Raw genomic sequence first — 23,847 nt, forward strand, 5'->3', positions numbered from 1 at the left:
AAACTGAAACCAGGCTAAAAGCTTTACTGTAGCCTCACTAAGGAACCAAACAGAAGCAAACTAAAACAAAAAGGGAGGGACCTACCTAAATTTGTCCAATAGAAACTCCTGATCGAGTTCCAATGAAACAAGAAGTATCATGGTTTTCAGGCTTCTTCTCTGCTTTTTCCCCTGAAAATCGGACGCTTCCGTTTGTTTCTGCTTGGTAAAACCCCATTGAAGGGGGTAAAGCGTTTTCCATTTCGGGAAAAAGTTTTGAAACTGGTTTGCTACGGTGTGCGCTAATGATTACACCCCTTGGTGAGAACTTGAAGTGAAGTGAAACAGCAATGAAATGTATGAACATGAGCCAGACAAACTAGGCCTTAAACAATATGATGATTGCATTGGGAATGATGTGTAAATGAAAAAAATATATATATTTAGAATTTTGTTTTGTGGTGATAATACTTTACTTTTATCTAATTTGATGGAACCTTATAGATCTTTTAGTTTTTCGGAAGTTATCTGATCGGATTTCGGGGCAATCGGATAGAATTAAACGCATAGAAATAGAATGAATAGAACAGCCGTATCGTTGACCTGAATGGGGACGCATCGCTCTATTCGTTATATTTCTATGCATTTAACCCTATCCGATCAGATCACCTTTGGAAAAACTGGGTGCCTGCTGTCCACTGTACAGCACCAGCTAAAAGGGTAGACCAGAGATCACATACATGGATCAGCGAGGGAACGACATCCACATTAATTTTTAATAAAGACAATATTTTGCCCAAATATCCTAGGATTATATAAAGGGATCTTCGTTGTGGTATATGATGTATGTTAGATATCCATCTGAAAGCAGGAAGCTGGAGCAGAATTTAACATACATGGATCAGCGAGGGAACGACATCCACATTCATTTTTAATAAAGACAATATTGTCCTAGGATTATATAATGGGATCTTCGTTGTGATGATGATGATGATGATGAAAGGGGAGCAGAATCTAACACAGGATCATTGATCAGGGTGAAATGTTCAGAAACACTGGGCCCTGATGATGATTCCCTTTGTAGTGTTCAACCAGGGCCCATAGGGCTACATAGTAGTGCACTAAATAGGACATAGGGAGCTATTTGGGACTCAAACAGACATCATTTTAGTAATGGGACAGTATGTCATTATCGCCAGCAAGTATGGTGTTCATTAATAGGACATTGTGTCATTATCTCCAGGCAGTGTGTTGATCAGTAATAGGATATTGTCATTATCGCCAGGCAGTGTATTGATCAGTAATAGGACATTGTGTCATTATCTCCAGCTACTGTTGTTCAGTAATAGGATATTATGGCATTATCTCCAGCTAGTATGTTGATCAGTAATAGAACAATGTGTCATTATCTCCAGCTAGTATGTTGATCAGTAATAGAACGATGTGTCATTATCTCCAGCTAGTATGTTGATCATTAATAGGACATTGTGTCATTATCTCCAGCTAGTATGTTGATCAGTAATAGAACAATGTGTCATTATCTCCAGGCAGTATGTTGATCAGTAATAGAACGATGTGTCATTATCTCCAGCTAGTATGTTGATCATTAATAGGACATTGTGTCATTATCTCCAGGCAGTGTGTTGATCAGTAATAGGATATTGTCATTATCGCCAGGCAGTGTATTGATCAGTAATAGGACATTGTGTCATTATCTCCAGCTACTGTTGTTCAGTAATAGGATATTATGGCATTATCTCCAGCTAGTATGTTGATCAGTAATAGAACAATGTGTCATTATCTCCAGCTAGTATGTTGATCAGTAATAGAACGATGTGTCATTATCTCCAGCTAGTATGTTGATCATTAATAGGACATTGTGTCATTATCTCCAGCTAGTATGTTGATCAGTAATAGAACAATGTGTCATTATCTCCAGGCAGTATGTTGATCAGTAATAGAACGATGTGTCATTATCTCCAGCTAGTATGTTGATCATTAATAGGACATTGTGTCATTATCTCCAGCCAGATGTTGATAATATTATGACTGACTTTATTCTTAAATCGAAGGTTCACTTTACATTACTGTTATCTACATGCTACTTGATGTTTTAGAATATAAATGACTAATTAAAACGCTCAGATAATATATTCACCATAGACGTGTTGCCTAGTTCCTAAAACCATTTAAATAACATACTGGACATTTTTATTCTGGGGTATCAGATTGAGACTAACAGGTTTCCATCCAATTGGCGACATGTTTTTGAGGAGCCTGCATTTTCCCACCATTGGTGTGTTTCCACCAAACAGACTTGTTGTAGATAAAGATCATCCGTGTGTGACGATGCACAAAATGTCATTTTTTGGTTTAAGTTTTCATGTACTGAATAAAAATCTAGTGTTTTAACTGTACAGAAAATTTTGTCACAAAAAAAACTGTTGTTTTAAAAGTAGAAAAAAAAACAAATGTGCCCTGCTCTGGTCTTGTTTATGTGCGATCTAGCCAACAGCTCGCAGATACAGTGTGGGTACGCTCGCCTGCTTGAAGTGATTGTGGTCAAGACGGAGATTGTTTTTATTTGTCTAAACAGCAGTAAAGCATTGATCATCATGTCACCAGAATAAGACACTTTCAACACCGCGTGAAGTTCATCATCACTTATTTCACCTGCAGCCTAATTAACTGTATAGTTTCCCCGAGTCGTAGTGGGAGGACCACACACACACGCACACACACACACACACCATATCATCTCCTGACTAGAGGTCGACCGATTATGATTTTTCAACGCCGATACCGATTATTGCAGGACCAAAAAAAAAGCAGATACCGATTAATCGGCCGATTTTTATATATATATTTGTAATTTTTATTTATTTTACCTTTATTTTACTAGGCAAGTCAGTTAAGAACAAATTCTTATTTTCAATGACGGCCTAGGAACAGTGGGTTAACTGCCTGTTCAGGGGCAGATCGACAGATTTGTACCTTGTCAGCTTGGGGATTCGAACTTGCAACCTTTCGATTACTAGTCGATTACTAGTCCCTGCCGTAATAATGACAATTACAACAATACTGAATGAACACTTATTTTAACTTAATATAATACATAAATAAAATCAATTTAGTCTCTAATAAATAGTGAAACATGATCAATTTGGTTTAAGTAATGCAAAAACACAATGTTGGAGAAGAAAGTAAAAGTGCAATATGTGCCATGTAAAAAAGCTAACGTTTCAGTTCCTTGCTCAGAACATCATAACATATTAAAGCTGGTGGTTCCTTTTAACATGAGTCTTCAATATTCCCAGGTAAGAAGTTTTAGGTTGTAGATATTATAGGAATTATAAGACTATTTCTCTCTATACGATTTGTATTTCATTAACCTTTGACTATTGGATGTTCTAATAGGCACTTTAGTATTGCCAGCCGAATCTCGGGAGTTGATAGGCTTGAAGTCATAAACAGCGCTGTGCTTCAAGCATGGCTAAGAGCTGCTGGCAAACGCAGTAAAGTGCTGTTTGAATGATGCTTATGAGCCTGCTGCTGCCTATCATCGCTCAGTCAGACTGCTCTATCAAATATCAAATCATAGACTTCATTATAATAAACACACAGAAATACGAGCCTTTGGTCATTAATATGGTCGAATCCGGAAACTATCATTTCGAAAACAAAACGTTTATTCTTTCATTGAAATACGGAACCATTCCGTATTTTATCTAACGGGTGGCATCCCTAAGTCTAAATATTGCTGTTACATTGCACAACCTTCAATGTTATGTCATAATTATGTAAAAGTCTGGAAAATGAGTTAGGAAGGAATAGTTCGCAACGAGCCAGGCGGCCCAAACTGCTGCATATACCCTGACTCTGCTTGCACTGAACGCAACGAGCCAGGCGGCCCAAACTGCTGCATGTACCCTGACTCTGCTTGCACTGAACGCAAGAGAATATGTAGGTTTAAAAATATATACTTCTGTATATTGATTTTAAGAAAGGCATTGATGTTTATGGCTAGTGTCACGTTCTGACCTTTATTTCCTGTTTTGTCTTTATTTAGTATGGTCAGGGCGTGAGTTGTCTTTATTTAGTATGGTCAGGGCGTGAGTTGTCTTTATTTAGTCTGGTCAGGGCGTGAGTTGTCTTTATTTAGTATGGTCAGGGCGTGAGTTGTCTTTATTTAGTCTGGTCAGGGCGTGAGTTGTCTTTATTTAGTATGGTCAGGGCGTGAGTTGTCTTTATTTAGTGTGGTCAGGGCATGAGTTGTCTTTATTTAGTATGGTCAGGGCGTGAGTTGTCTTTATTTAGTATGGTCATGGCGTGAGTTGTCTTTATTTAGTATGGTCAGGGCGTGAGTTGTCTTTATTTAGTATGGTCAGGGCGTGAGTTGTCTTTATTTAGTGTGGTCAGGGCGTGAGTTGTCTTTATTTAGTCTGGTCAGGGCGTGAGTTGTCTTTATTTAGTATGGTCAGGGCGTGAGTTGTCTTTATTTAGTATGGTCAGGGCGTGAGTTGTCTTTATTTAGTATGGTCAGGGCGTGAGTTGGGGTGGGCAGTCTGTTTTGTCTTTATTTAGTATGGTCAGGGCGTGAGTTGGGGTGGGCAGTCTGTTTGTTTTGTCTTTATTTAGTATGGTCAGGGCGTGAGTTGGGGTGGGCAGTCTGTTTGTTTTGTCTTTATTCAGTGTGGTCAGGGCGTGAGTTGGGGTGGGCAGTCTGTTTTGTCTTTATTTAGTATGGTCAGGGCGTGAGTTGGGGTGGGCAGTCTGTTTGTTTTGTCTTTATTTAGTATGGTCAGGGCGTGAGTTGGGGTGGGCAGTCTGTTTTGTCTTTATTTAGTATGGTCAGGGCGTGAGTTGGGGTGGGCAGTCTGTTTGTTTTGTCATTATTTAGTATGGTCAGGGCGTGAGTTGGGGTGGGCAGTCTGTTTGTTTTGTCATTATTTAGTATGGTCAGGGCGTGAGTTGGGGTGGGCAGTCTGTGTGTGATTTTCTATGTTGGGGTTTTGAGTTCAGCCTAGTATGGTTCTCAGAGGCAGGTGTCGTTAGTTGTCTCTGATTGAGGATCATACTTAGGTAGCCTGGGTTTCACTTTTGGTTTGTGGGTGTTTGTTTCCGTGTGAGTGTTTGTTGCCACACGGTACTGTTTCGGTCATTTCACGTTTACTGTTTTGTAGTTTATGTCTGTAAAAAAACGTTATGGATACTTTCCACGCTGCGCATTGGTCCTCCGATCCTTCTCGCTACTCCTCCTCAGAAGAGGAGGAAGAATGCCTTTACAGTTAGGTACATTTGTGCAACGAATGTGCTTTTTTTCGTGAATGCGCTTTTGTTAAATCATCCCCCGTTTGGCAAAGTTGAAGTAGGCTGTGATTCGATGATAAATTAACAGGCACCGCATTGATTATATGCAACGCAAGACAAGCTAGCAATATCATCAACCATGTGTAGTTAACGAGTGATTATGTTAAGATTGATGGTTTATTATAAGATAAGTTTAATGCTAGCTAGCAACTTACCTTGGCTCCTTGCTGCACTCACGTAACAGGTGGTCAGCCTACCACGCAATCGGAGTCCAAAAAAGGCCAATTACCGATTGATATGAAAACTTGAAAATTCGGCATAAATCGGTCGACCTCTAGTTTGTTGGGCTATATCTGAAGTATACCGGTCATCATGAGCCTTGATGAATATGATATGAACATTTGCAAAACAGCCCTAATTAAATTGTCCATGCCGATCAAATCGGTCGACCTCTACACCCCGACTCCAAGTTTACGTCAGCATGATGGTTATTATCTCCATATTTGGGCATAAAGGCGTTTCCACCACCATTTCTCACAAAATGAATTTTACCGACACAAAAAAGATCCCACGATGTCGAACAAATGATCTGTCAGCAATTCTAAAATTGTACCGACACTTCCTGTTTCCATCAGAGATGTGGTGAGATGTTTTGTTTTTAATACGGTATGACTTTACTGCATACAAACTGAATGGGACCTTTAAACTCCGAGGTAAGTTTATTTATTAATTGTAATTAGTGGACACAGAGAGAAGAGTTTAATTATAAACAAAACAAATAAGAAATAACAACAACGACAACAAAAATCACAGCACAGCATAATTGAAAAAATAATAACAGTGGTGCCGAGGCATAAAGTGAAAGATCATTGACATAATTAAAATCTCACAACAGCAATAGTTAAGGGGACTACATAGACCGAGCAAAGCTAGTCTGCTCCAAAGCTAGCCTGCTCCAACGCTAGCACGCTCCAACACTAGCCTGCTCCAACGCTAGCACGCTCCAACGCTAGCACGCTCCAACGCTAGCACTAATAAAAAATAAAAAAGTGCACTACTTTCAACCCCTATGGATGAATGGTGTCACACCCTGACCTTAGTTCCTTTTTTATGTCTCCGTTTTAGTTTGGTCAGGACGTGAGTTGGGGTGGGCATTCTATGTTTTGAATTTTCTGTTTAGTGTTTTTGTTGCACCTTGCAGAACTGTTCGTTTGTCGGTCTGTTGTTTTTGTTCCAGTATACCACGCCGCTCTTTGGTCCTCTTCTCCTTCTCCCAACGACAATCGTGACAAATGGTGCCATCTGAATTCTAGCAAAAATGTTTTACAAACAGGAAAATATACATTTTAGTGTTTGTTATTGGACTACGAGTGCAGGTAGTCCCTCCCGGTTTTAAATCAGTTTTCTACTGTTTGGTGCCTAATGAACACATCCCAGGTCATCACAGTACGATACAAGGCTGCAGTCATTCCCAGGAAAGGTAGTGGTGACAGGGGCAATAAACATTCATGTTACCAGTCATGGTGGTCCATAGTAGCATATCAATATAGCATGCTAATCTATCATTCATTATCACGGAAGCAGTGCAGACTATTTCATAACGCTCTTCATTTGCTTGATGGGTTGTTTTAAATTTAGTGCAAAACAGACACAATTTTATGTGAAATGGGTTATTAATGAAGTTAATCTGGTCTGACTCCAGACAGTGGTTTATTAATGAAGTTAATCTGGTGAGACTCCACACTGGCTCCTACCCACACTACTATTACCCTGTAGACCAGGCCTGCTGTTGGCCGTGGTAAATTGTGTGATCTGCTTGATACGAGTTGCTTGGAGTGAACTGCAGCGCTCCTTGGCTACCTGCCAACCACCCTGATCACACGTACATTTTTAAGGGTAGGAACCGGTCCTGTCCACCAACTCCGAGAGATAGGTGAGCTGGGCTTCAAGAGGGGGAGGTGGTATCTGAAAACTATCTACAGACCAACCAACAAGTCATTCTACAATAAAGGCACTGAAACAAGTCACTACTCAGTACTCAAAGCATTAGGCACTGAAACAAGTCACTACTCAGTACTCAAAGCATTAGGCACTGAAACAAGTCACTACTCAGTACTCAAAGCATTAGGCACAGAAACAAGTCACGACTCAGTACTCAAAGCATTAGGCACTGAAACAAGTCACGACTCAGTACTCAAAGCATTAGGCACTGAAACAAGTCACTACTCAGTACTCAAAGCAAGTCAGCCAGGGTAATGAGAGTACAGTGCAGTCAATTTGAAGCTTACAGGTGAACAAAACAAACCTCAAATGATTTAATAAAAAAAATCTAAAATCTAAAAACAAAAAACAGTAAATCATATATTAAAGACATTTCTGTGAAGATTCGTCCAGCGTTTGTCTGATTATTAAATTGTTGATTTATAATAATATAAAAGACGCCAGAAATAGAAAGCTGTATAGTCCCGACTGGGGATCCGTAAGGAACCAACGGGATTAGACACAGCTGTATAGTCCCGACTGGGGATCCGTAAGGAACCAACGGGATCAGACACAGCTGTATAGTCCCGACTGGGGATCCGTAAGGAACCAACGGGATCAGACAGCTGTATAGTCCTGACTGGGGATCCGTAAGGAACCAACGGGATCAGACACAGCTGTATAGTCCTGACTGGGGATCCGTATAGAACCAACGGGATCAGACAGCTGTATAGTCCTGACTGGGGATCCTTAAGGAACCAACGGGATCAGACACAGCTGTATAGTCCCGACTGGGGATCCGTAAGGAACCAACGGGATCAGACAGCTGTATAGTCCTGACTGGGGATCCTTAAGGAACCAACGGGATCAGACACAGCTGTATAGTCCCGACTGGGGATCCGTAAGGAACCAACGGGATCAGACAGCTGTATAGTCCCGACTGGGGATCCTTAAGGAACCAACGGGATCAGACAGCTGTATAGTCCTGACTGGGGATCCTTAAGGAACCAACGGGATCAGACAGCTGTATAGTCCTGACTGGGGATCCGTAAGGAACCAACGGGATCAGACAGCTGTATAGTCCTGACTGGGGATCCTTAAGGAACCAACGGGATCAGACAGCTGTATAGTCCTAACTGGGGATCCGTAAGGAACCAACGGGATCAGACAGCTGTATAGTCCTGACGGGATCCTTAAGGAACCAACGGGATCAGACAGCTGTATAGTCCCGACTGGGGATCCTGAAGGACCAACGGGATCAGACACAGCTGTATAGTCCTGACTGGGGATCCTTAAGGAACCAACGGGATCAGACACAGCTGTATAGTCCCGACTGGGGATCCTTAAGGAACCAACGGGATTAGACACAGCTGTATAGTCCTGACTGGGGATCCTGAAGGAACCAACGGGATCAGACACAGCTGTATAGAACCAACGGGATCAGACACAGCTGTATAGTCCCGACTGGGGATCCTTAAGGAACCAACGGGATCAGACACAGCTGTATAGTCCTGACTGGGGATCCTTAAGGAACCAACGGGATCAGACACAGCTGTATAGTCCTGACTGGGGATCCTGAAGGAACCAACGGGATCAGACAGCTGTATAGTCCCGACTGGGGATCCTGAAGGACCAACGGGATCAGACACAGCTGTATAGAACCAATGGGCTCAGATACAGCTGTATAGTCCTGACTGGGGATCCGTAAGGAACCAACGGGATCAGACACAGCTGTATAGTCCTGACTGGGGATCCGTAAGGAACCAACGGGATCAGACACAGCTGTATAGAACCAACGGGATCAGACAGCTGTATAGTCCTGACTGGGGATCCGTAAGGAACCAACGGGATCAGACACAGCTGTATAGTCCCGACTGGGGATCCGTAAGGAACCAACGGGATCAGACAGCTGTATAGTCCTGACTGGGGATCCTGAAGGAACCAACGGGATCAGACAGCTGTATAGTCCTGACTGGGGATCCTGAAGGAACCAACGGGATCAGACACAGCTGTATAGTCCTGACTGGGGATCCGTAAGGAACCAACGGGATCAGACAGCTGTATAGTCCTGACTGGGGATCCTGAAGGAACCAACGGGATCAGACAGCTGTATAGTCCTGACTGGGGATCATTAAAGAACCAACGGGATCAGACAGCTGTATAGTCCTGACTGGGGATCCTTAAGGAACCAACGGGATCAGACAGCTGTATAGTCCTGACTGGGGATCCTTAAGGAACCAACGGGATTAGACACAGCTGTATAGTCCCGACTGGGGATCCGTAAGGAACCAATGGGCTCAGATACAGCTGTATAGTCCCGACTGGGGATCCGTATAGAACCAACGGGATCAGACACAGCTGTATAGTCCCGACTGGGGATCCGTAAGGAACCAACGGGATCAGACAGCTGTATAGTCCTGACTGGGGATCCGTAAGGAACCAATGGGCTCAGATACAGCTGTATAGTCCCGACTGGGGATCCGTAAGGAACCAATGGGCTCAGATACAGCTGTATAGTCCTGACTGGGGATACTTAAGGAACCAACGGGATTAGACACAGCTGTATAGTCCCGACTGGGGATCCGTATAGAACCAACGGGATCAGACACAGCTGTATAGTCCCGACTGGGGATCCGTAAGGAACCAACGGGATCAGACAGCTGTATAGTCCCGACTGGGGATCCTTAAGGAACCAACGGGATCAGACAGCTGTATAGTCCTGACTGGGGATCCTTAAGGAACCAACGGGATTAGACAGCTGTATAGTCACGACTGGGGATCCGTAAGGAACCAACGGGATTAGACACAGCTGCACCCTAATTATACACCCTTTTCTCAAAGTGTTCACTTGCACACTTCCCATCATGGATTTAGGCTTAACAACAGTGGAAAGAAACTCCCTTCAGCCAATAATTACAATCTAATGCTTTTAAATCCATGACAAGAAGTGTGCAAGACAAGTAAGTGCACACTTTGGAGGCAGCCTCTACTCAGTATAGACCCTAGAGCCTGGCCACGCAGCTGTGTCTCGGTCTAGAGCCTGGTCACGCAGCTGTGTCTCAGTCTAGAGCCTGGCCACGCAGCTGTGTGTCAGTCTAGAGCCTGGCCACGCAGCTGTGTCTCGGTCTAGAGCCTGGCCACGCAGCTGTGTGTCGGTCTAGAGCCTGGCCACGCAGCTGTCTCAGTCTAGAGCCTGGCCACGCAGCTGTGTCTCAGTCTAGAGCCTGGCCACGCAGCTGTGTCTCGGTCTAGAGCCTGGCCACGCAGCTGTGTGTCGGTCTAGAGCCTGGCCACGCAGTTGTGTGTCGGTCTAGAGCCTGGCCACGCAGCTGTCTCGGTCTAGAGCCTGGCCACGCAGCTGTCTCGGTCTAGAGCCTGGCCACGCAGCTGTCTCGGTCTAGAGCCTGGTCACGCAGCTGTCTCGGTCTAGAGCCTGGCCACGCAGCTGTGTGTCAGTCTAGAGCCTGGCCACGCAGCTGTCTCAGTCTAGAGCCTGGCCACGCAGCTGTGTCTCAGTCTAGAGCCTGGCCACGCAGCTGTGTCTCAGTCTAGAGCCTGGCCACGCAGCTGTGTGTCAGTCTAGAGCCTGGCCACGCAGCTGTGTGTCAGTCTAGAGCCTGGCCACGCAGCTGTGTGTCAGTCTAGAGCCTGGCCACGCAGCTGTGTGTCAGTCTAGAGCCTGGCCACGCAGCTGTGTGTCAGTCTAGAGCCTGGCCACGCAGCTGTGTGTCAGTCTAGAGCCTGGCCATGCAGCTGTCTCAGTTTAGAGCCTGGCCATGCAGCTGTGTGTCAGTCTAGAGCCTGGCCATGCAGCTGTCTCGGTCTAGAGCCTGGCCACGCAGCTCTGTGTCAGTCTAGAGCCTGGCCACGCAGCTCTGTGTCAGTCTAGAGCCTGGCCATGCAGCTCTGTGTCAGTCTAGAGCCTGGCCACGCAGCTGTGTCAGTCTAGAGCCTGGCCATGCAGCTCTGTGTCAGTCTAGAGCCTGGCCACGCAGCTGTGTGTCAGTCTAGAGCCTGGCCACGCAGCTGTGTGTCAGTCTAGAGCCTGGCCACGCAGCTGTGTGTCAGTCTAGAGCCTGGCCACGCAGCTGTGTGTCAGTCTAGAGCCTGGCCACGCAGCTGTGTGTCAGTCTAGAGCCTGGCCACGCAGCTGTGTGTCAGTCTAGAGCCTGGCCATGCAGCTGTGTGTCAGTCTAGAGCCTGGCCATGCAGCTGTGTGTCAGTCTAGAGCCTGGCCATGCAGCTGTGTGTCAGTCTAGAGCCTGGCCATGCAGCTCTGTGTCAGTCTAGAGCCTGGCCATGCAGCTCTGTGTCAGTCTAGAGCCTGGCCATGCAGCTCTGTGTCAGTCTAGAGCCTGGCCATGCAGCTCTGTGTCAGTCTAGAGCCTGGCCACGCAGCTCTGTGTCAGTCTAGAGCCTGGCCACGCAGCTGTGTGTCAGTCTAGAGCCTGGCCACGCAGCTGTGTGTCAGTCTAGAGCCTGGCCACGCAGCTCTGTGTCAGACAGGCAGGACCAAAGCAGTCTTTTAGAAGGGGGTTTGGGGTCGGGGGTCAGGGGGAAGCAGGTGGTACTGGCGAGGCTGTTAGATGCTCTGACAACACTGCATCTTTGGTTTGTTCTCTGTCGGCTGCACCTGGATGTTGACCACGTTGTTGCTAGGCGACATGTTGTTGTCTTGCCGGTCTGACATCTGTTTCTGAGACACAATGCGATAGATTTCTGCAGGGAGGGAGGGGGGGATGTGGAAGACGAGAGGGAGAGAGAGGGAGAGAGAGACGAGAGAGAGAGAGAGAGAGCGAGAGACAAGAGGGAGAGAGCGAGAGACAAGAGGGAGAGAGCGAGAGACAAGAGGGAGAGAGCGAGAGAGACAAGAGCGAGAGAGAGAGAGACAAAGAGAGAGAAGAGCGAGAGAGAGAGAGACAAGAGCGAGAGAGAAAGAGACAAAGAGAGAGACACAAAGAGAGAGAAGAGCGAGAGAGAGAGAGACACGAGAGAGAGAGAAAGAGACAAAGAGAGAGACACAAAGAGAGAGAAGAGCGAGAGAGAGAGAGACAAGAGCGAGAGAGAAAGAGACAAAGAGAGAGAGCGAGAGAGACAGAGGAGAGAGAGCGAGAGACAAGAGGAGAGAGAGCGAGAGACAAGAGGAGAGAGAGCGAGAGAAGGGGGAGAGAGCGAGAGAAGGGGGAGAGAGCGAGAGACGGGGGAGAGAGCGAGAGACGGGGGAGAGCGCGAGAGACGGGGGAGAGAGCGAGAGACAAGAGGAGAGAGAGCGAGAGACAAGAGGAGAGAGAGCGAGAGACAAGAGGGGAGAGAGCGAGAGACAAGAGGAGAGAGAGCGAGAGACAAGAGGGGAGAGAGCGAGAGACAAGGGGGAGAGAGCGAGAGAAGGGGGAGAGAGCGAGAGACAAGAGGGAGAGAGCGAGAGACAAGAGGGAGAGAGCGAGAGACAAGAGGGAGAGAGGGAGAGAGCGAGAGACAAGAGGGAGAGAGCGAGAGAGAGAGAGACAAGAGCGAGAGAGACAAGAGCGAGAGAGACAAGAGCGAGAGAGAGAGAGACAAGAGAGAGAGAGAGAGAGACAAGAGAGAGAGAGAGAGAGACAAGAGAGAGAGACAGGAGAGAGAGAGAGACAGGAGAGAGAGAGAGAGAGAGACAGGAGAGAGAGAGACAGGAGAGAGAGAGAGAGACAGGAGAGAGAGAGAGACAGGAGAGAGAGAGAGAGAGACAAGAGCGAGAGAGAGAGACAAGAGCGAGAGACAAGAGGGAGAGAGCGAGAGACAAGAGGGAGAGAGCGAGAGAGACAAGAGCGAGAGAGACAAGAGCGAGAGAGAGAGAGACAAAGAGAGAGAAGAGCGAGAGAGAGAGAGACAAGAGCGAGAGAGAAAGAGACAAAGAGAGAGACACAAAGAGAGAGAAGAGCGAGAGAGAGAGAGACACGAGAGAGAGAGAAAGAGACAAAGAGAGAGACACAAAGAGAGAGACAAGAGCGAGAGAGAAAGAGACAAAGAGAGAGACACAAAGAGAGAGAGACAAGAGCGAGAGAGAGAGACAAAGAGAGAGAGCGAGAGAGACAGAGGAGAGAGAGCGAGAGACAAGAGGAGAGAGAGCGAGAGACAAGAGGAGAGAGAGCGAGAGACAAGAGGAGAGAGAGCGAGAGAAGGGGGAGAGAGCGAGAGACAAGAGGGAGAGAGCGAGAGAAGGGGGAGAGAGCGAGAGACAAGAGGGAGAGAGCGAGAGACAAGAGGAGAGAGAGCGAGAGACAAGAGGGGAGAGAGCGAGAGACAAGGAGAGAGAGAGAGAGAGACAAGAGCGAGAGAGAGAGACAAGAGCGAGAGAGAGAGAGACAAGAGCGAGAGAGACAAGAGGGAGAGAGAGAGAGACAAGAGAGAGAGAGACAAGAGAGAGAGAGAGAGACAAGAGAGAGAGAGAGAGACAAGAGAGAGACAGGAGAGAGAGAGAGAGACAAGAGAGAGAGAGAGAGACAAGAGAGAGAGAGAGAGAGAGAGACAGGAGAGAGAGAGAGAGAGACAAGAGCGAGAGAGAGAGACAAGAGCGAGAGAGAGAGACAAGAGCGAGAGAGACAAGAGCGAGAGAGAGAGAGACAAGAGAGAGAGAGAGAGACAAGAGAGAGAGAGAGAGACAAGAAAGAGAGAGAGAGAGAGACAAGAAAGAGAGAGAGAGAGACAAGAAAGAGAGAGAGAGAGAGAGAGACAAGAAAGAGAGAGAGAGAGAGGGAGAGAGAGAGACAAGGAGAGAGAGAGACAAGAGAGAGAGAGAGAGAGACAAGAAAGAGAGAGAGAGACAAGAAAGAGAGAGACAAGAAAGAGAGAGAGAGAGAGAAGAAAGAGAGAGAGAGAGACAAGAAAGAGAGAGAGAGAGAGGGAGAGAGAGAGACAAGGAGAGAGAGAGACAAGAGAGAGAGAGAGAGACAAGAAAGAGAGAGAGAGAGAGAGAGAGACAAGAAAGAGAGACAAGAGAGAGAGAGAGAGAGGGAGAGAGAGACAAGAGAGAGAGAGAGAGACAGGAGAGAGAGAGAGAGAGACAGGAGAGAGAGAGAGAGAGAGAGACAAGAGAGAGAGAGAGAGAGAGAGAGACAAGAGAGAGAGAGAGAGAGACAAGAGAGAGAGGGACAAGAGGGAGAGAGAGAGGGAGATTACCATGTTATACTGCAGTACTTTACTCCCAGTTTAAACAGGAAATGATCGAGTACGATCACCAGATCGGATCGCGTTCCCTTTGAAACATTGGTTTGACTACACTCTGTGTGTTAGTACAGGCATGGCAGGAGCCACAGGAAGGGAGTTGATCCACAGCAGAGCAGTGGACCTCACCTGGCCCCCGGAACTCAGCTGTGATTAGGTATTCAGGAAGCTCATCTGGCCCCCGGAACTCAGCTGTGATTAGGTATTCAGGAAGCTCATCTGGCCCCCGGAACTCAGCTGTGATTAGGTATTCAGGTTGCTCATCTGGCCCCCGGAACTCAGCTGTGATTAGGTATTCAGGAAGCTCACCTGGCCCCCGGAACTCAGCTGTGATTAGGTATTCAGGAAGCTCATCTGGCCCCGGAACTCAGCTGTGATTAGGTATTCAGGAAGCTCATCTGGCCCCCGGAACTCAGCTGTGATTAGGTATTCAGGAAGCTCACCTGGCCCCCGGAACTCAGCTGTGATTAGGTATTCAGGAAGCTCATCTGGCCCCCGGAACTCAGCTGTGATTAGGTATTCAGGAAGCTCACCTGGCCCCCGGAACTCAGCTGTGATTAGGTATTCAGGAAGCTCATCTGGCCCCCGGAACTCAGCTGTGATTAGGTATTCAGGAAGCTCATCTGGCCCCCGGAACTCAGCTGTGATTAGGTATTCAGGAAGCTCACCTGGCCCCCGGAACTCAGCTGTGATTAGGTATTCAGGAAGCTCATCTGGCCCCCGGAACTCAGCTGTGATTAGGTATTCAGGAAGCTCATCTGGCCCCTGGAACTCAGCTGTGATTAGGTATTCAGGAAGCTCACCTGGCCCCCGGAACTCAGCTGTGATTAGGTATTCAGGAAGCTCACCTGGCCCTCAGATGTGATTAGGTATTCAGGAAGCTCACCTGGCCCTCAGATGTGATTAGGTATTCAGGAAGCTCACCTGGCCCTCAGATGTGATTAGGTATTCAGGAAGCTCACCTGGCCCCTGGCGCAGCAGAGATGATCACCCTAACACACAACCACTGGTCTCTTCTCTCATTCTCTGGCCTGTGCTAAACCCTGTGCCATAATACAACGTTGCCCATTTAAAATATAATGACTTAATAAAACCTTATAGAAAATAGTCAATGCACAGACAGACAGAGGACTACTCACCAGTCAGAATGGTCTGGAAGGATGTCTCCACGTTAGTAGAGTCCAGGGCTGAGGTCTCCAGGAAAGACAAACCATTCTTCTCTGAGGGACAGAGGGAAACAGTACACCATGTCAATCACTACTGTGTTAACGTCTCCCCGCTACGTCACAGAGACAAGTCTCCCCGCGACGTCACAGTAAGTGAATAAGCAAACCCTGATCACCGACAGCCACTCATGAGTAAGGAAAAGATGAACACCACCACTCTTACACCTCCTTATGTGGGAGCAGGGAGGCATGGTTGGTTCTAGCCTGATACCAGACCTGCACAAATACATCTGGAACCAGACCAGGTTGGATCTGAAACCAGACCAGGTTGGATCTGAAACCAGACCAGGATGGTTCTGAAACCAGACCAGGTTGGTTCTGAAACCAGACCAGGATGGTTCTGAAACCAGACCAGGATGGTTCTGAAACCAGACCAGGTTGGTTCTGAACTGACCTGAACAATTACATCTGAAACCAGACCAGGTTGGATCTGAAACCAGACCAGGTTGGTTCTGAAACCAGACCAGGTTGGTTCTGAAACCAGACCAGGTTGGATCTGAAACCAGACCAGGTTGGATCTGTACTGACCTGAACAATTACATCTGAAACCAGACCAGGTTGGATCTGAAACCAGACCAGGTTGGATCTGTACTGACCTGAACAATTACATCTGAAACCAGACCAGGTTGGTTCTGAAACCAGACCAGGTTGGATCTGAAACCAGACCAGGTTGGATCTGAAACCAGACCAGGTTGGATCTGAAACCAGACCAGGTTGGATCTGTACTGACCTGAACAATTACATCCGAAACCAGACCAGGTTGGATCCAAAACCAGACCAGGTTGGATCCGAAACCAGACCAGGTTGGATCCGAAACCAGACCAGGTTGGATCTGAAACCAGACCAGGTTGGTTCTGAAACCAGACCAGGTTGGTTCTGATATCAGACCAGGTTGGTTCTGTACTGACCTGAACAATTACATCCGAAACCAGACCAGGTTGGATCCGAAACCAGACCAGGTTGGATCTGTCCTGACCCGAACAAATACATCTGAAACCAGACCAGGTTGGATCTGAAACCAGACCAGGTTGGATCTGAAACCAGACCAGGTTGGATCTAAAACCAGACCAGGTTGGTTCTGAACTGACCTGAACAATTACATCCGAAACCAGACCAGGTTGGATCCGAAACCAGACCAGGTTGGATCTGTCCTGACCCGAACAAATACATCTGAAACCAGACCAGGTTGGATCTGAAACCAGACCAGGTTGGATCTGAAACCAGACCAGGTTGGATCTAAAACCAGACCAGGTTGGTTCTGAACTGACCTGAACAATTACATCCGAAACCAGACCAGGTTGGATCCGAAACCAGACCAGGTTGGATCCGAAACCAGACCAGGTTGGATCCGAAACCAGACCAGGTTGGATCTGTACTGACCTGAACAATTACATCTGAAAACAGACCAGGCTGGTTCTGAAACCAGACCAGGTTGGTTCTGAAACCAGACCAGGTTGGTTCTGAAACCAGACCAGGATGGTTCTGAAACCAGACCAGGATGGTTCTGAAACCAGACCAGGTTGGATCTGAACTGACCTGAACAAATACATCCGAAACCAGACCAGGTTGGATCCGAAACCAGACCAGGTTGGATCCGAAACCAGACCAGGTTGGATCTGAAACCAGACCAGGTTGGATCTGTACTGAACAAATACATCTGAAACCAGACCAGGTTGGATCTGAAACCAGACCAGGTTGGATCTGAAACCAGACCAGGTTGGTTCTGAAACCAGGTTGGATCTGTACTGACCTGAACAATTACATCCGAAACCAGACCAGGTTGGATCCGAAACCAGACCAGGTTGGATCCGAAACCAGACCAGGTTGGATCCGAAACCAGACCAGGTTGGATCTGAAACCAGACCAGGTTGGATCTGTACTGACCTGAACAATTACATCTGAAACCAGACCAGGTTGGTTCTGAAACCAGACCAGGTTGGTTCTGAAACCAGACCAGGTTGGTTCTGAACTGACCCGAACAAATACATCTGAAACCAGACCGGGTTGCTTCTGAAACCAGACCAGGTTGCTTCTGAAACCAGACCAGGTTGCTTCTGAAACCAGACCAGGTTGCTTCTGAAACCAGACCAGGTTGCTGCTGAAACCAGACCAGGTTGCTTCTGAAACCAGACCAGGTTGCTTCTGAAACCAGACCAGGTTGGATCTGAAACCAGACCAGGTTGGTTCTGTACTGACCTGCAAACGCCCGTGCCCCATCGGTGGGAACAGCCCTGAGGTGGCGCAGGTCACTCTTGTTGCCAACCAACATAATAACGATGTTGCTGTCAGCATGGTCTCTCAGCTCCTTCAGCCAACGCTCCACGCTTTCAAAGGTCAGGTGCTTGGCGATGTCATAGACCAGAAGAGCACCCACGGCACCACGGTAATACCTGTGGACCAGAGAAGACAGTTCAAATCAAATTCGATTGGTCACATAAATATATCTAGCAGATAGGAGTAAACAAACGTGACAACCACCACCACTATCAGATTCGAAACACAAGGGAGACTAGGCATATACCACCCCACTACCACATTAGAGCCGTAAAGGAGACTAGCATCTACCACTACCAGATGAGATCCATAAGGGAGACGAGACATCTTCCACCCCACTACCAATGTCAGATCAGAGCCATAAGGGAGACGAGACATCTACCACAAAACAACCACTATCAGATTAGAGCCACAACGAAGACGAGGCATCTACCACGACCAGACTAGAGGCATAAGGGAGACAAGACATCCATCTTCATTAGATTAGAGCCATAAGGGACACTAGACATCTACCACACCACTACCACTATCATATTAGAGCCATAAGGGACACTAGGCATCTACCACACCACTACCACTATCAGGTTAGAGCCATAAGGGAGACGAGACATCTACCACCCGACTAACACTATCATATTAGAGCCATAAGGGAGTCCAGCCATCTCCCAACCACTCTTCCACTATCAGATTAGAGCCATAAAGGAGACTAGACATCTACCACTATCAGATTAGAGCCATAAGCGAGACTGGACCTCTACCACAATCAGATTAGAGCCATAAGGGAGACTAGGCGTCTACCACTATCAGATTAGAGCCATAAGGGACACTAGACGTCTACCACTATCAGATTAGAGCCATAAGGGAGACTGGACATCTACCACTATCAGATTAGAGCCATAAGGGAGACTGGACATCTACCACTATCAGATTAGAGCCATAAGGGAGACTGGACATCTACCACTATCAGATTAGAGCCATAAGGGAGACTGGACATCTACCACTATCAGATTAGAGCCATAAGGGAGACTGGACATCTACCACTATCAGATTAGAGCCATAAGGGAGACTGGACATCTACCACTATCAGATTAGAGCCATAAGGGAGACTGGACATCTACCACTATCAGATTAGAGCCATAAGGGAGACTGGACATCTACCACTATCAGATTAGAGCCATAAGGGAGACTGGACATCTACCACTATCAGATTAGAGCCATAAGGGAGACTGGACATCTACCACTATCAGATTAGAGCCATAAGGGAGACTGGACATCTACCACTATCAGATTAGAGCCATAAGCGAGACTGGACCTCTACCACTATCAGATTAGAGCCATAAGGGAGACTAGGCGTCTACCACTATCAGATTAGAGCCATAAGCGAGACTGGACCTCTACCACAATCAGATTAGAGCCATAAGGGAGACTGGACGTCTACCACTATCAGATTAGAGCCATAAGGGAGACTGGACGTCTACCACTATCAGATTAGAGCCATAAGGGAGACTGGACATCTACCACTATCAGATTAGAGCCATAAGGGAGACTGGACATCTACCACTATCAGATTAGAGCCATAAGGGAGACTGGACATCTACCACTATCAGATTAGAGCCATAAGGGAGACTGGACATCTACCACTATCAGATTAGAGCCATACGGGAGACTGGACATCTACCACTATAAGATTAGAGCCATAAGGGAGACTAGACATTATATTGGTCAGAGTGCGAAGCTGAACACGCCCCCTACATCGTATTGGTCAGCGTGCAAAGCTGGGCGTGGTGCACAGTTTTGACTAGGCTGCTGCCTGGGGATGTTCGGCAAAATGACTTGTAGATCAATGACTGTCAACACAGTTACAGGCCGAGTTTGACACTGAAGCAGAGTCAGTTGTCTCAGTAGGTCTTTTCAGAAGGTAGAAAGTAGTATGAGCAACAACCCCAAAAAAGTGAATTAGTGATTCGTAACGTTTAAATACATTTTCTAATCGAGAAAATGTATTCAGATTTTCTGACCGATGTATGCTACATTTGGATGGTTTGGGGACCGTGGACCGATGCTGTCTTGTTTTAACATTTCAATCAGGGACTGATGAGTATCAGTGAATCATTACATTACATTACATTACATTACATATATATATATATATATATATATGTGTATGTGTATGTGTGTCACCACCAGAGAGACTCACGCTGATGTAATAGCCCGGTATCTCTCCTGGCCAGCTGTGTCCCAGATCTGAGCCTTCACGGTCTTCCCATCCACCTGGATACTGCGGGTGGCAAACTCCACCCCGATGGTGCTCTTACTCTCCAGGTTAAACTCATTCCGGGTGAAACGAGACAACAGGTTACTCTTCCCCACACCGGAGTCTCCTATCAACACCACTGGGCCAGAGAGAGAGAGATGGGTTAGAGAGTCTCCTATCAACACCACTGGGCCAGAGAGAGAGAGATGGGTTAGAGAGTCTACTATCAACACCACTGGCCCAGAGAGAGAGAGAGATGGGTTAGAGTCTCCTATCAACACCACTGGGCCAGAGAGAGAGATGGGTTAGAGAGTCTCCTATCAACACCACTGGGCCAGAGAGAGAGATGGGTTAGAGTCTCCTATCAACACCACTGGACCAGAGAGAGAGAGATGGGTTAGAGAGAGAGAGATGGGTTAGAGTCTCCTATCAACACCACTGGGCCAGAGAGAGAGAGAGACAGGTTAGAGTCTCCTATCAACACCACTGGGCCAGAGAGAGAGAGATGGGTTAGAGTCTCCTATCAACACCACTGGGCCAGAGAGAGAGAGATGGGTTATAGAGTCTCCTATCAACACCACTGGGCCAGAGAGAGAGAGATGGGTTAGAGTCTCCTATCAACACCACTGGGCCAGAGAGAGAGATGGGTTAGAGTCTCCTATCAACACCACTGGGCCAGAGAGAGAGAGATGGGTTATAGAGTCTCCTATCAACACCACTGGGCCAGAGAGAGAGAGATGGGTTAGAGTCTCCTATCAACACCACTGGGCCAGAGAGAGAGATGGGTTAGAGAGTCTCCTATCAACACCACTGGGCCAGAGAGAGAGAGAGATGGGTTAGAGTCTCCTATCAACACCACTGGGCCAGAGAGAGAGATGGGTTAGAGTCTCCTATCAACACCACTGGGCCAGAGAGAGAGAGATGGGTTAGAGTATCCTATCAACACCACTGGGCCAGAGAGCGAGAGATGGGTTAGAGTATCCTATCAACACCACAGAGAAAGAGACAGGTTTGAGTCAATTCAATCAAATCAAAAATGTTATTTGTCACACGTGTCGAATACAAGAGGTGTAGTAGACCTCACAGTGAAATGCTGAATACAAATTACTTACAAGCCCCTTAAATCAACAATGTAGTTTTAAGAAAAATGTTAAGAAAGTATTTACTTGAATAAACTCTAGTACAAAATTAATAAAACAACTTTATTAATCCACTCAGACACAATCAGATTACAAAAATCTATATCCACTCAGGAGGTGTACAAACTTTATATACAGTGGGGCAAAAAAGTATTTAGTCAGCCACCAATTGTGCAAGTTCTCCCACTTAAAAAGATGAGAGAGGCCTGTAATTTTAATCATAGGTACACTTCAACTATGACAGACAAATTGAGAAAAAAAAATAATCCAGAAAATCACAAGCTAGCGGTTAACTAGATTAGCACCGAGCTCTACCACCACTAGTACTAGCAAGCGAATAACTAGATTAGCACTGAGCTCTACCACCACTAGTACTGTACTAGCTAGCGGCTAACTAGAATAGCGCAGAGCTCTTACCACCACTAGAACTAGCTAGCGGCTAACTAGATTAGCACCGAGCTCTACCACCACTAGTACTGTACTAGCTAGCGGCTAACTAGAATAGCGCAGAGCTCTTACCACCACTAGAACTAGCTAGCGGCTAACTAGATTAGCACCGAGCTCTACCACCACTAGTACTGTACTAGCTAGCGGCTAACTAGATTAGCACCGAGCTCTACCACCACTAGAACTAGCTAGCGGCTAACTAGATTAGCACCGAGCTCTACCACCACTAGTACTGTACTAGCTAGCGGCTAACTAGATTAGCACCGAGCTCTACCACCACTCGAACTAGCTAGGGGCTGACTAGATTAGCACCGAGCTCTACCACCACTAGTACTAGCTAGCAGCTAACTAGATTAGCACCGAGCTCTTCCACCACTAGTACTGTACTAGCTAGCGGCTAACTAGATTAGCACCGAGCTCTACCACCACTAGTACTAGCTAGCGGCTAACTAGATTAGCACCGAGCTCTACCACCACTAGTACTAGCTAGCGGCTAACTAGATTAGCACTGAGCTCTACCACCACTAGTACTAGCTAGCGGCTAACTAGATTAGCATCGAGCTCTACCACCACTAGTACTAGCTAGCGGCTAACTAGATTAGCACTGAGCTCTACCACCACTAGTACTGTACTAGCTAGCGGCTAACTAGATTAGCACCGAGCTCTACCACCACTAGTACTAGCTAGCGGCTAACTAGATTAGCACCGAGCTCTACCACCACTAGTACTAGCTAGCGGCTAACTAGATTAGCACCGAGCTCTACCACCACTAGTACTAGCTAGCGAATAACTAGATTAGCACCGATCTCTACCACCACTAGAACTAGCTAGCGGCTAACTAGATTAGCACCGAGCTCTACCATCACTCGAACTAGCTAGGGGCTGACTAGATTAGCACCGAGCTCTACCATCATTAGTACTAGCTAGCGGCTAACTAGATTAGCACCGTGCTCTTCCACCAATAGTACTGTATTAGCTAGCGGCTAACTAGATTAGCACCGAGCTCTACCACCACTAGTACTAGCTAGCGGCTAACTAGATTAGCACCGAGCTCTACCACCACTAGTACTAGCTAGCGAATAACTAGATTAGCACCGATCTCTACCACCACTAGAACTAGCTAGCGGCTAACTAGATTAGCACTGAGCTCTACCATCACTCGAACTAGCTAGGGGCTGACTAGATTAGCACCGAGCTCTACCATCATTAGTACTAGCTAGCGGCTAACTAGATTAGCACCGTGCTCTTCCACCAATAGTACTGTATTAGCTAGCGGCTAACTAGATTAGCACCGAGCTCTACCACCATTAGTACTAGCTAGCGGCTAACTAGATTAGCATCGAGCTCTACCACCACTAGTACTAGCTAGCGGCTAACTAGATTAGCACTGAGCTCTACCACCACTAGTACTAGCTAGCGGCTAACTAGATTAGCACTGAGCTCTACCACCACTAGTACTAGCTAGCGGCTAACTAGATTAGCACCGAGCTCTACCACCACTAGTACTAGCTAGCGGCTAACTAGATTAGCACCGAGCTCTACCATCACTAATACTAGCTAGCGGCTAACTAGATTAGCACCGAGCTCTACCACCACTAGTACTAGCTAGCGGCGAACTAGATTAGCACCGAGCTCTACCACCACTAGTACTGTACTAGCTAGCGGCTAACTAGATTAGCACCGAGCTCTACCACCACCACTAGAACTAGCTAGCTCGTATGAAATCATAATGAAGTTACATTTTATGGACGGGTAACGTTTTGGGGTCTGATTTGGCATAGATTTTTACCTTTGAACAAGTAATCATACTCGTCATCTCTGTTCCCCATCCTGAATCAAAATGAAGGCGAGGTTTCGTTTCGATCCAATTGGAACCGTTTCCTTTTCCTTTTCTTCCTCGGTCCTATCCCGCCTAGTACTCTGCAATGCACCGTCTTCAAAACGTTATCTGCTGCAACTCGTACCTACTCCGTTTTAACAAGCGAGTTATAGCATCCAACATGCTATATAAACGCCCACTTCCGGATCGAGCGTTTGG

General features: G+C 46.8%; 2 protein-coding genes across 4 annotated transcripts in view; one reads left to right on the top strand and one right to left on the bottom strand.

Moving 5' to 3' along the window:
* megf11 (multiple EGF-like-domains 11) overlaps positions 1 to 2,393 on the top strand; it is a 551,700-nt gene extending 549,307 nt beyond the window's left edge. The window contains exon 24 of the mRNA XM_064990212.1: positions 1 to 2,393. This exon is cut by the window's left edge and continues 2,569 nt beyond it. The gene's annotated coding sequence lies outside the window, so the exon portion shown is untranslated.
* A 3,603-nt stretch (positions 2,394 to 5,996) lies between these two features.
* Positions 5,997 to 23,835, bottom strand: rab11a (RAB11a, member RAS oncogene family). Of its 3 annotated transcripts, XM_064990214.1 has the most exons (7): positions 23,599 to 23,835; positions 20,167 to 20,362; positions 17,892 to 18,085; positions 15,609 to 15,689; positions 11,903 to 11,988; positions 7,176 to 7,265; positions 5,997 to 6,598 (listed from the first exon to the last, which is right to left on the bottom strand). In XM_064990214.1, exons 1-7 carry the CDS (start codon positions 23,636 to 23,638, stop codon positions 6,446 to 6,448), a joined length of 840 nt encoding a protein of 279 aa, XP_064846286.1. In that variant the 5' UTR covers positions 23,639 to 23,835; the 3' UTR covers positions 5,997 to 6,445. The 3 variants fall into 3 exon arrangements, with proteins under 3 accessions (XP_064846286.1, XP_064846287.1, XP_064846288.1); XM_064990215.1 differs by lacking the exon at positions 7,176 to 7,265; XM_064990216.1 differs by lacking the exons at positions 5,997 to 6,598; positions 7,176 to 7,265 and having other exon boundaries at positions 11,801 to 11,988.
* Between the last annotated feature and the right edge of the window lie 12 nt (positions 23,836 to 23,847).

This window comes from Oncorhynchus masou, chromosome 15, assembly GCF_036934945.1.
Source record: "Oncorhynchus masou masou isolate Uvic2021 chromosome 15, UVic_Omas_1.1, whole genome shotgun sequence".
Lineage (NCBI taxonomy): Eukaryota > Metazoa > Chordata > Actinopteri > Salmoniformes > Salmonidae > Oncorhynchus > Oncorhynchus masou.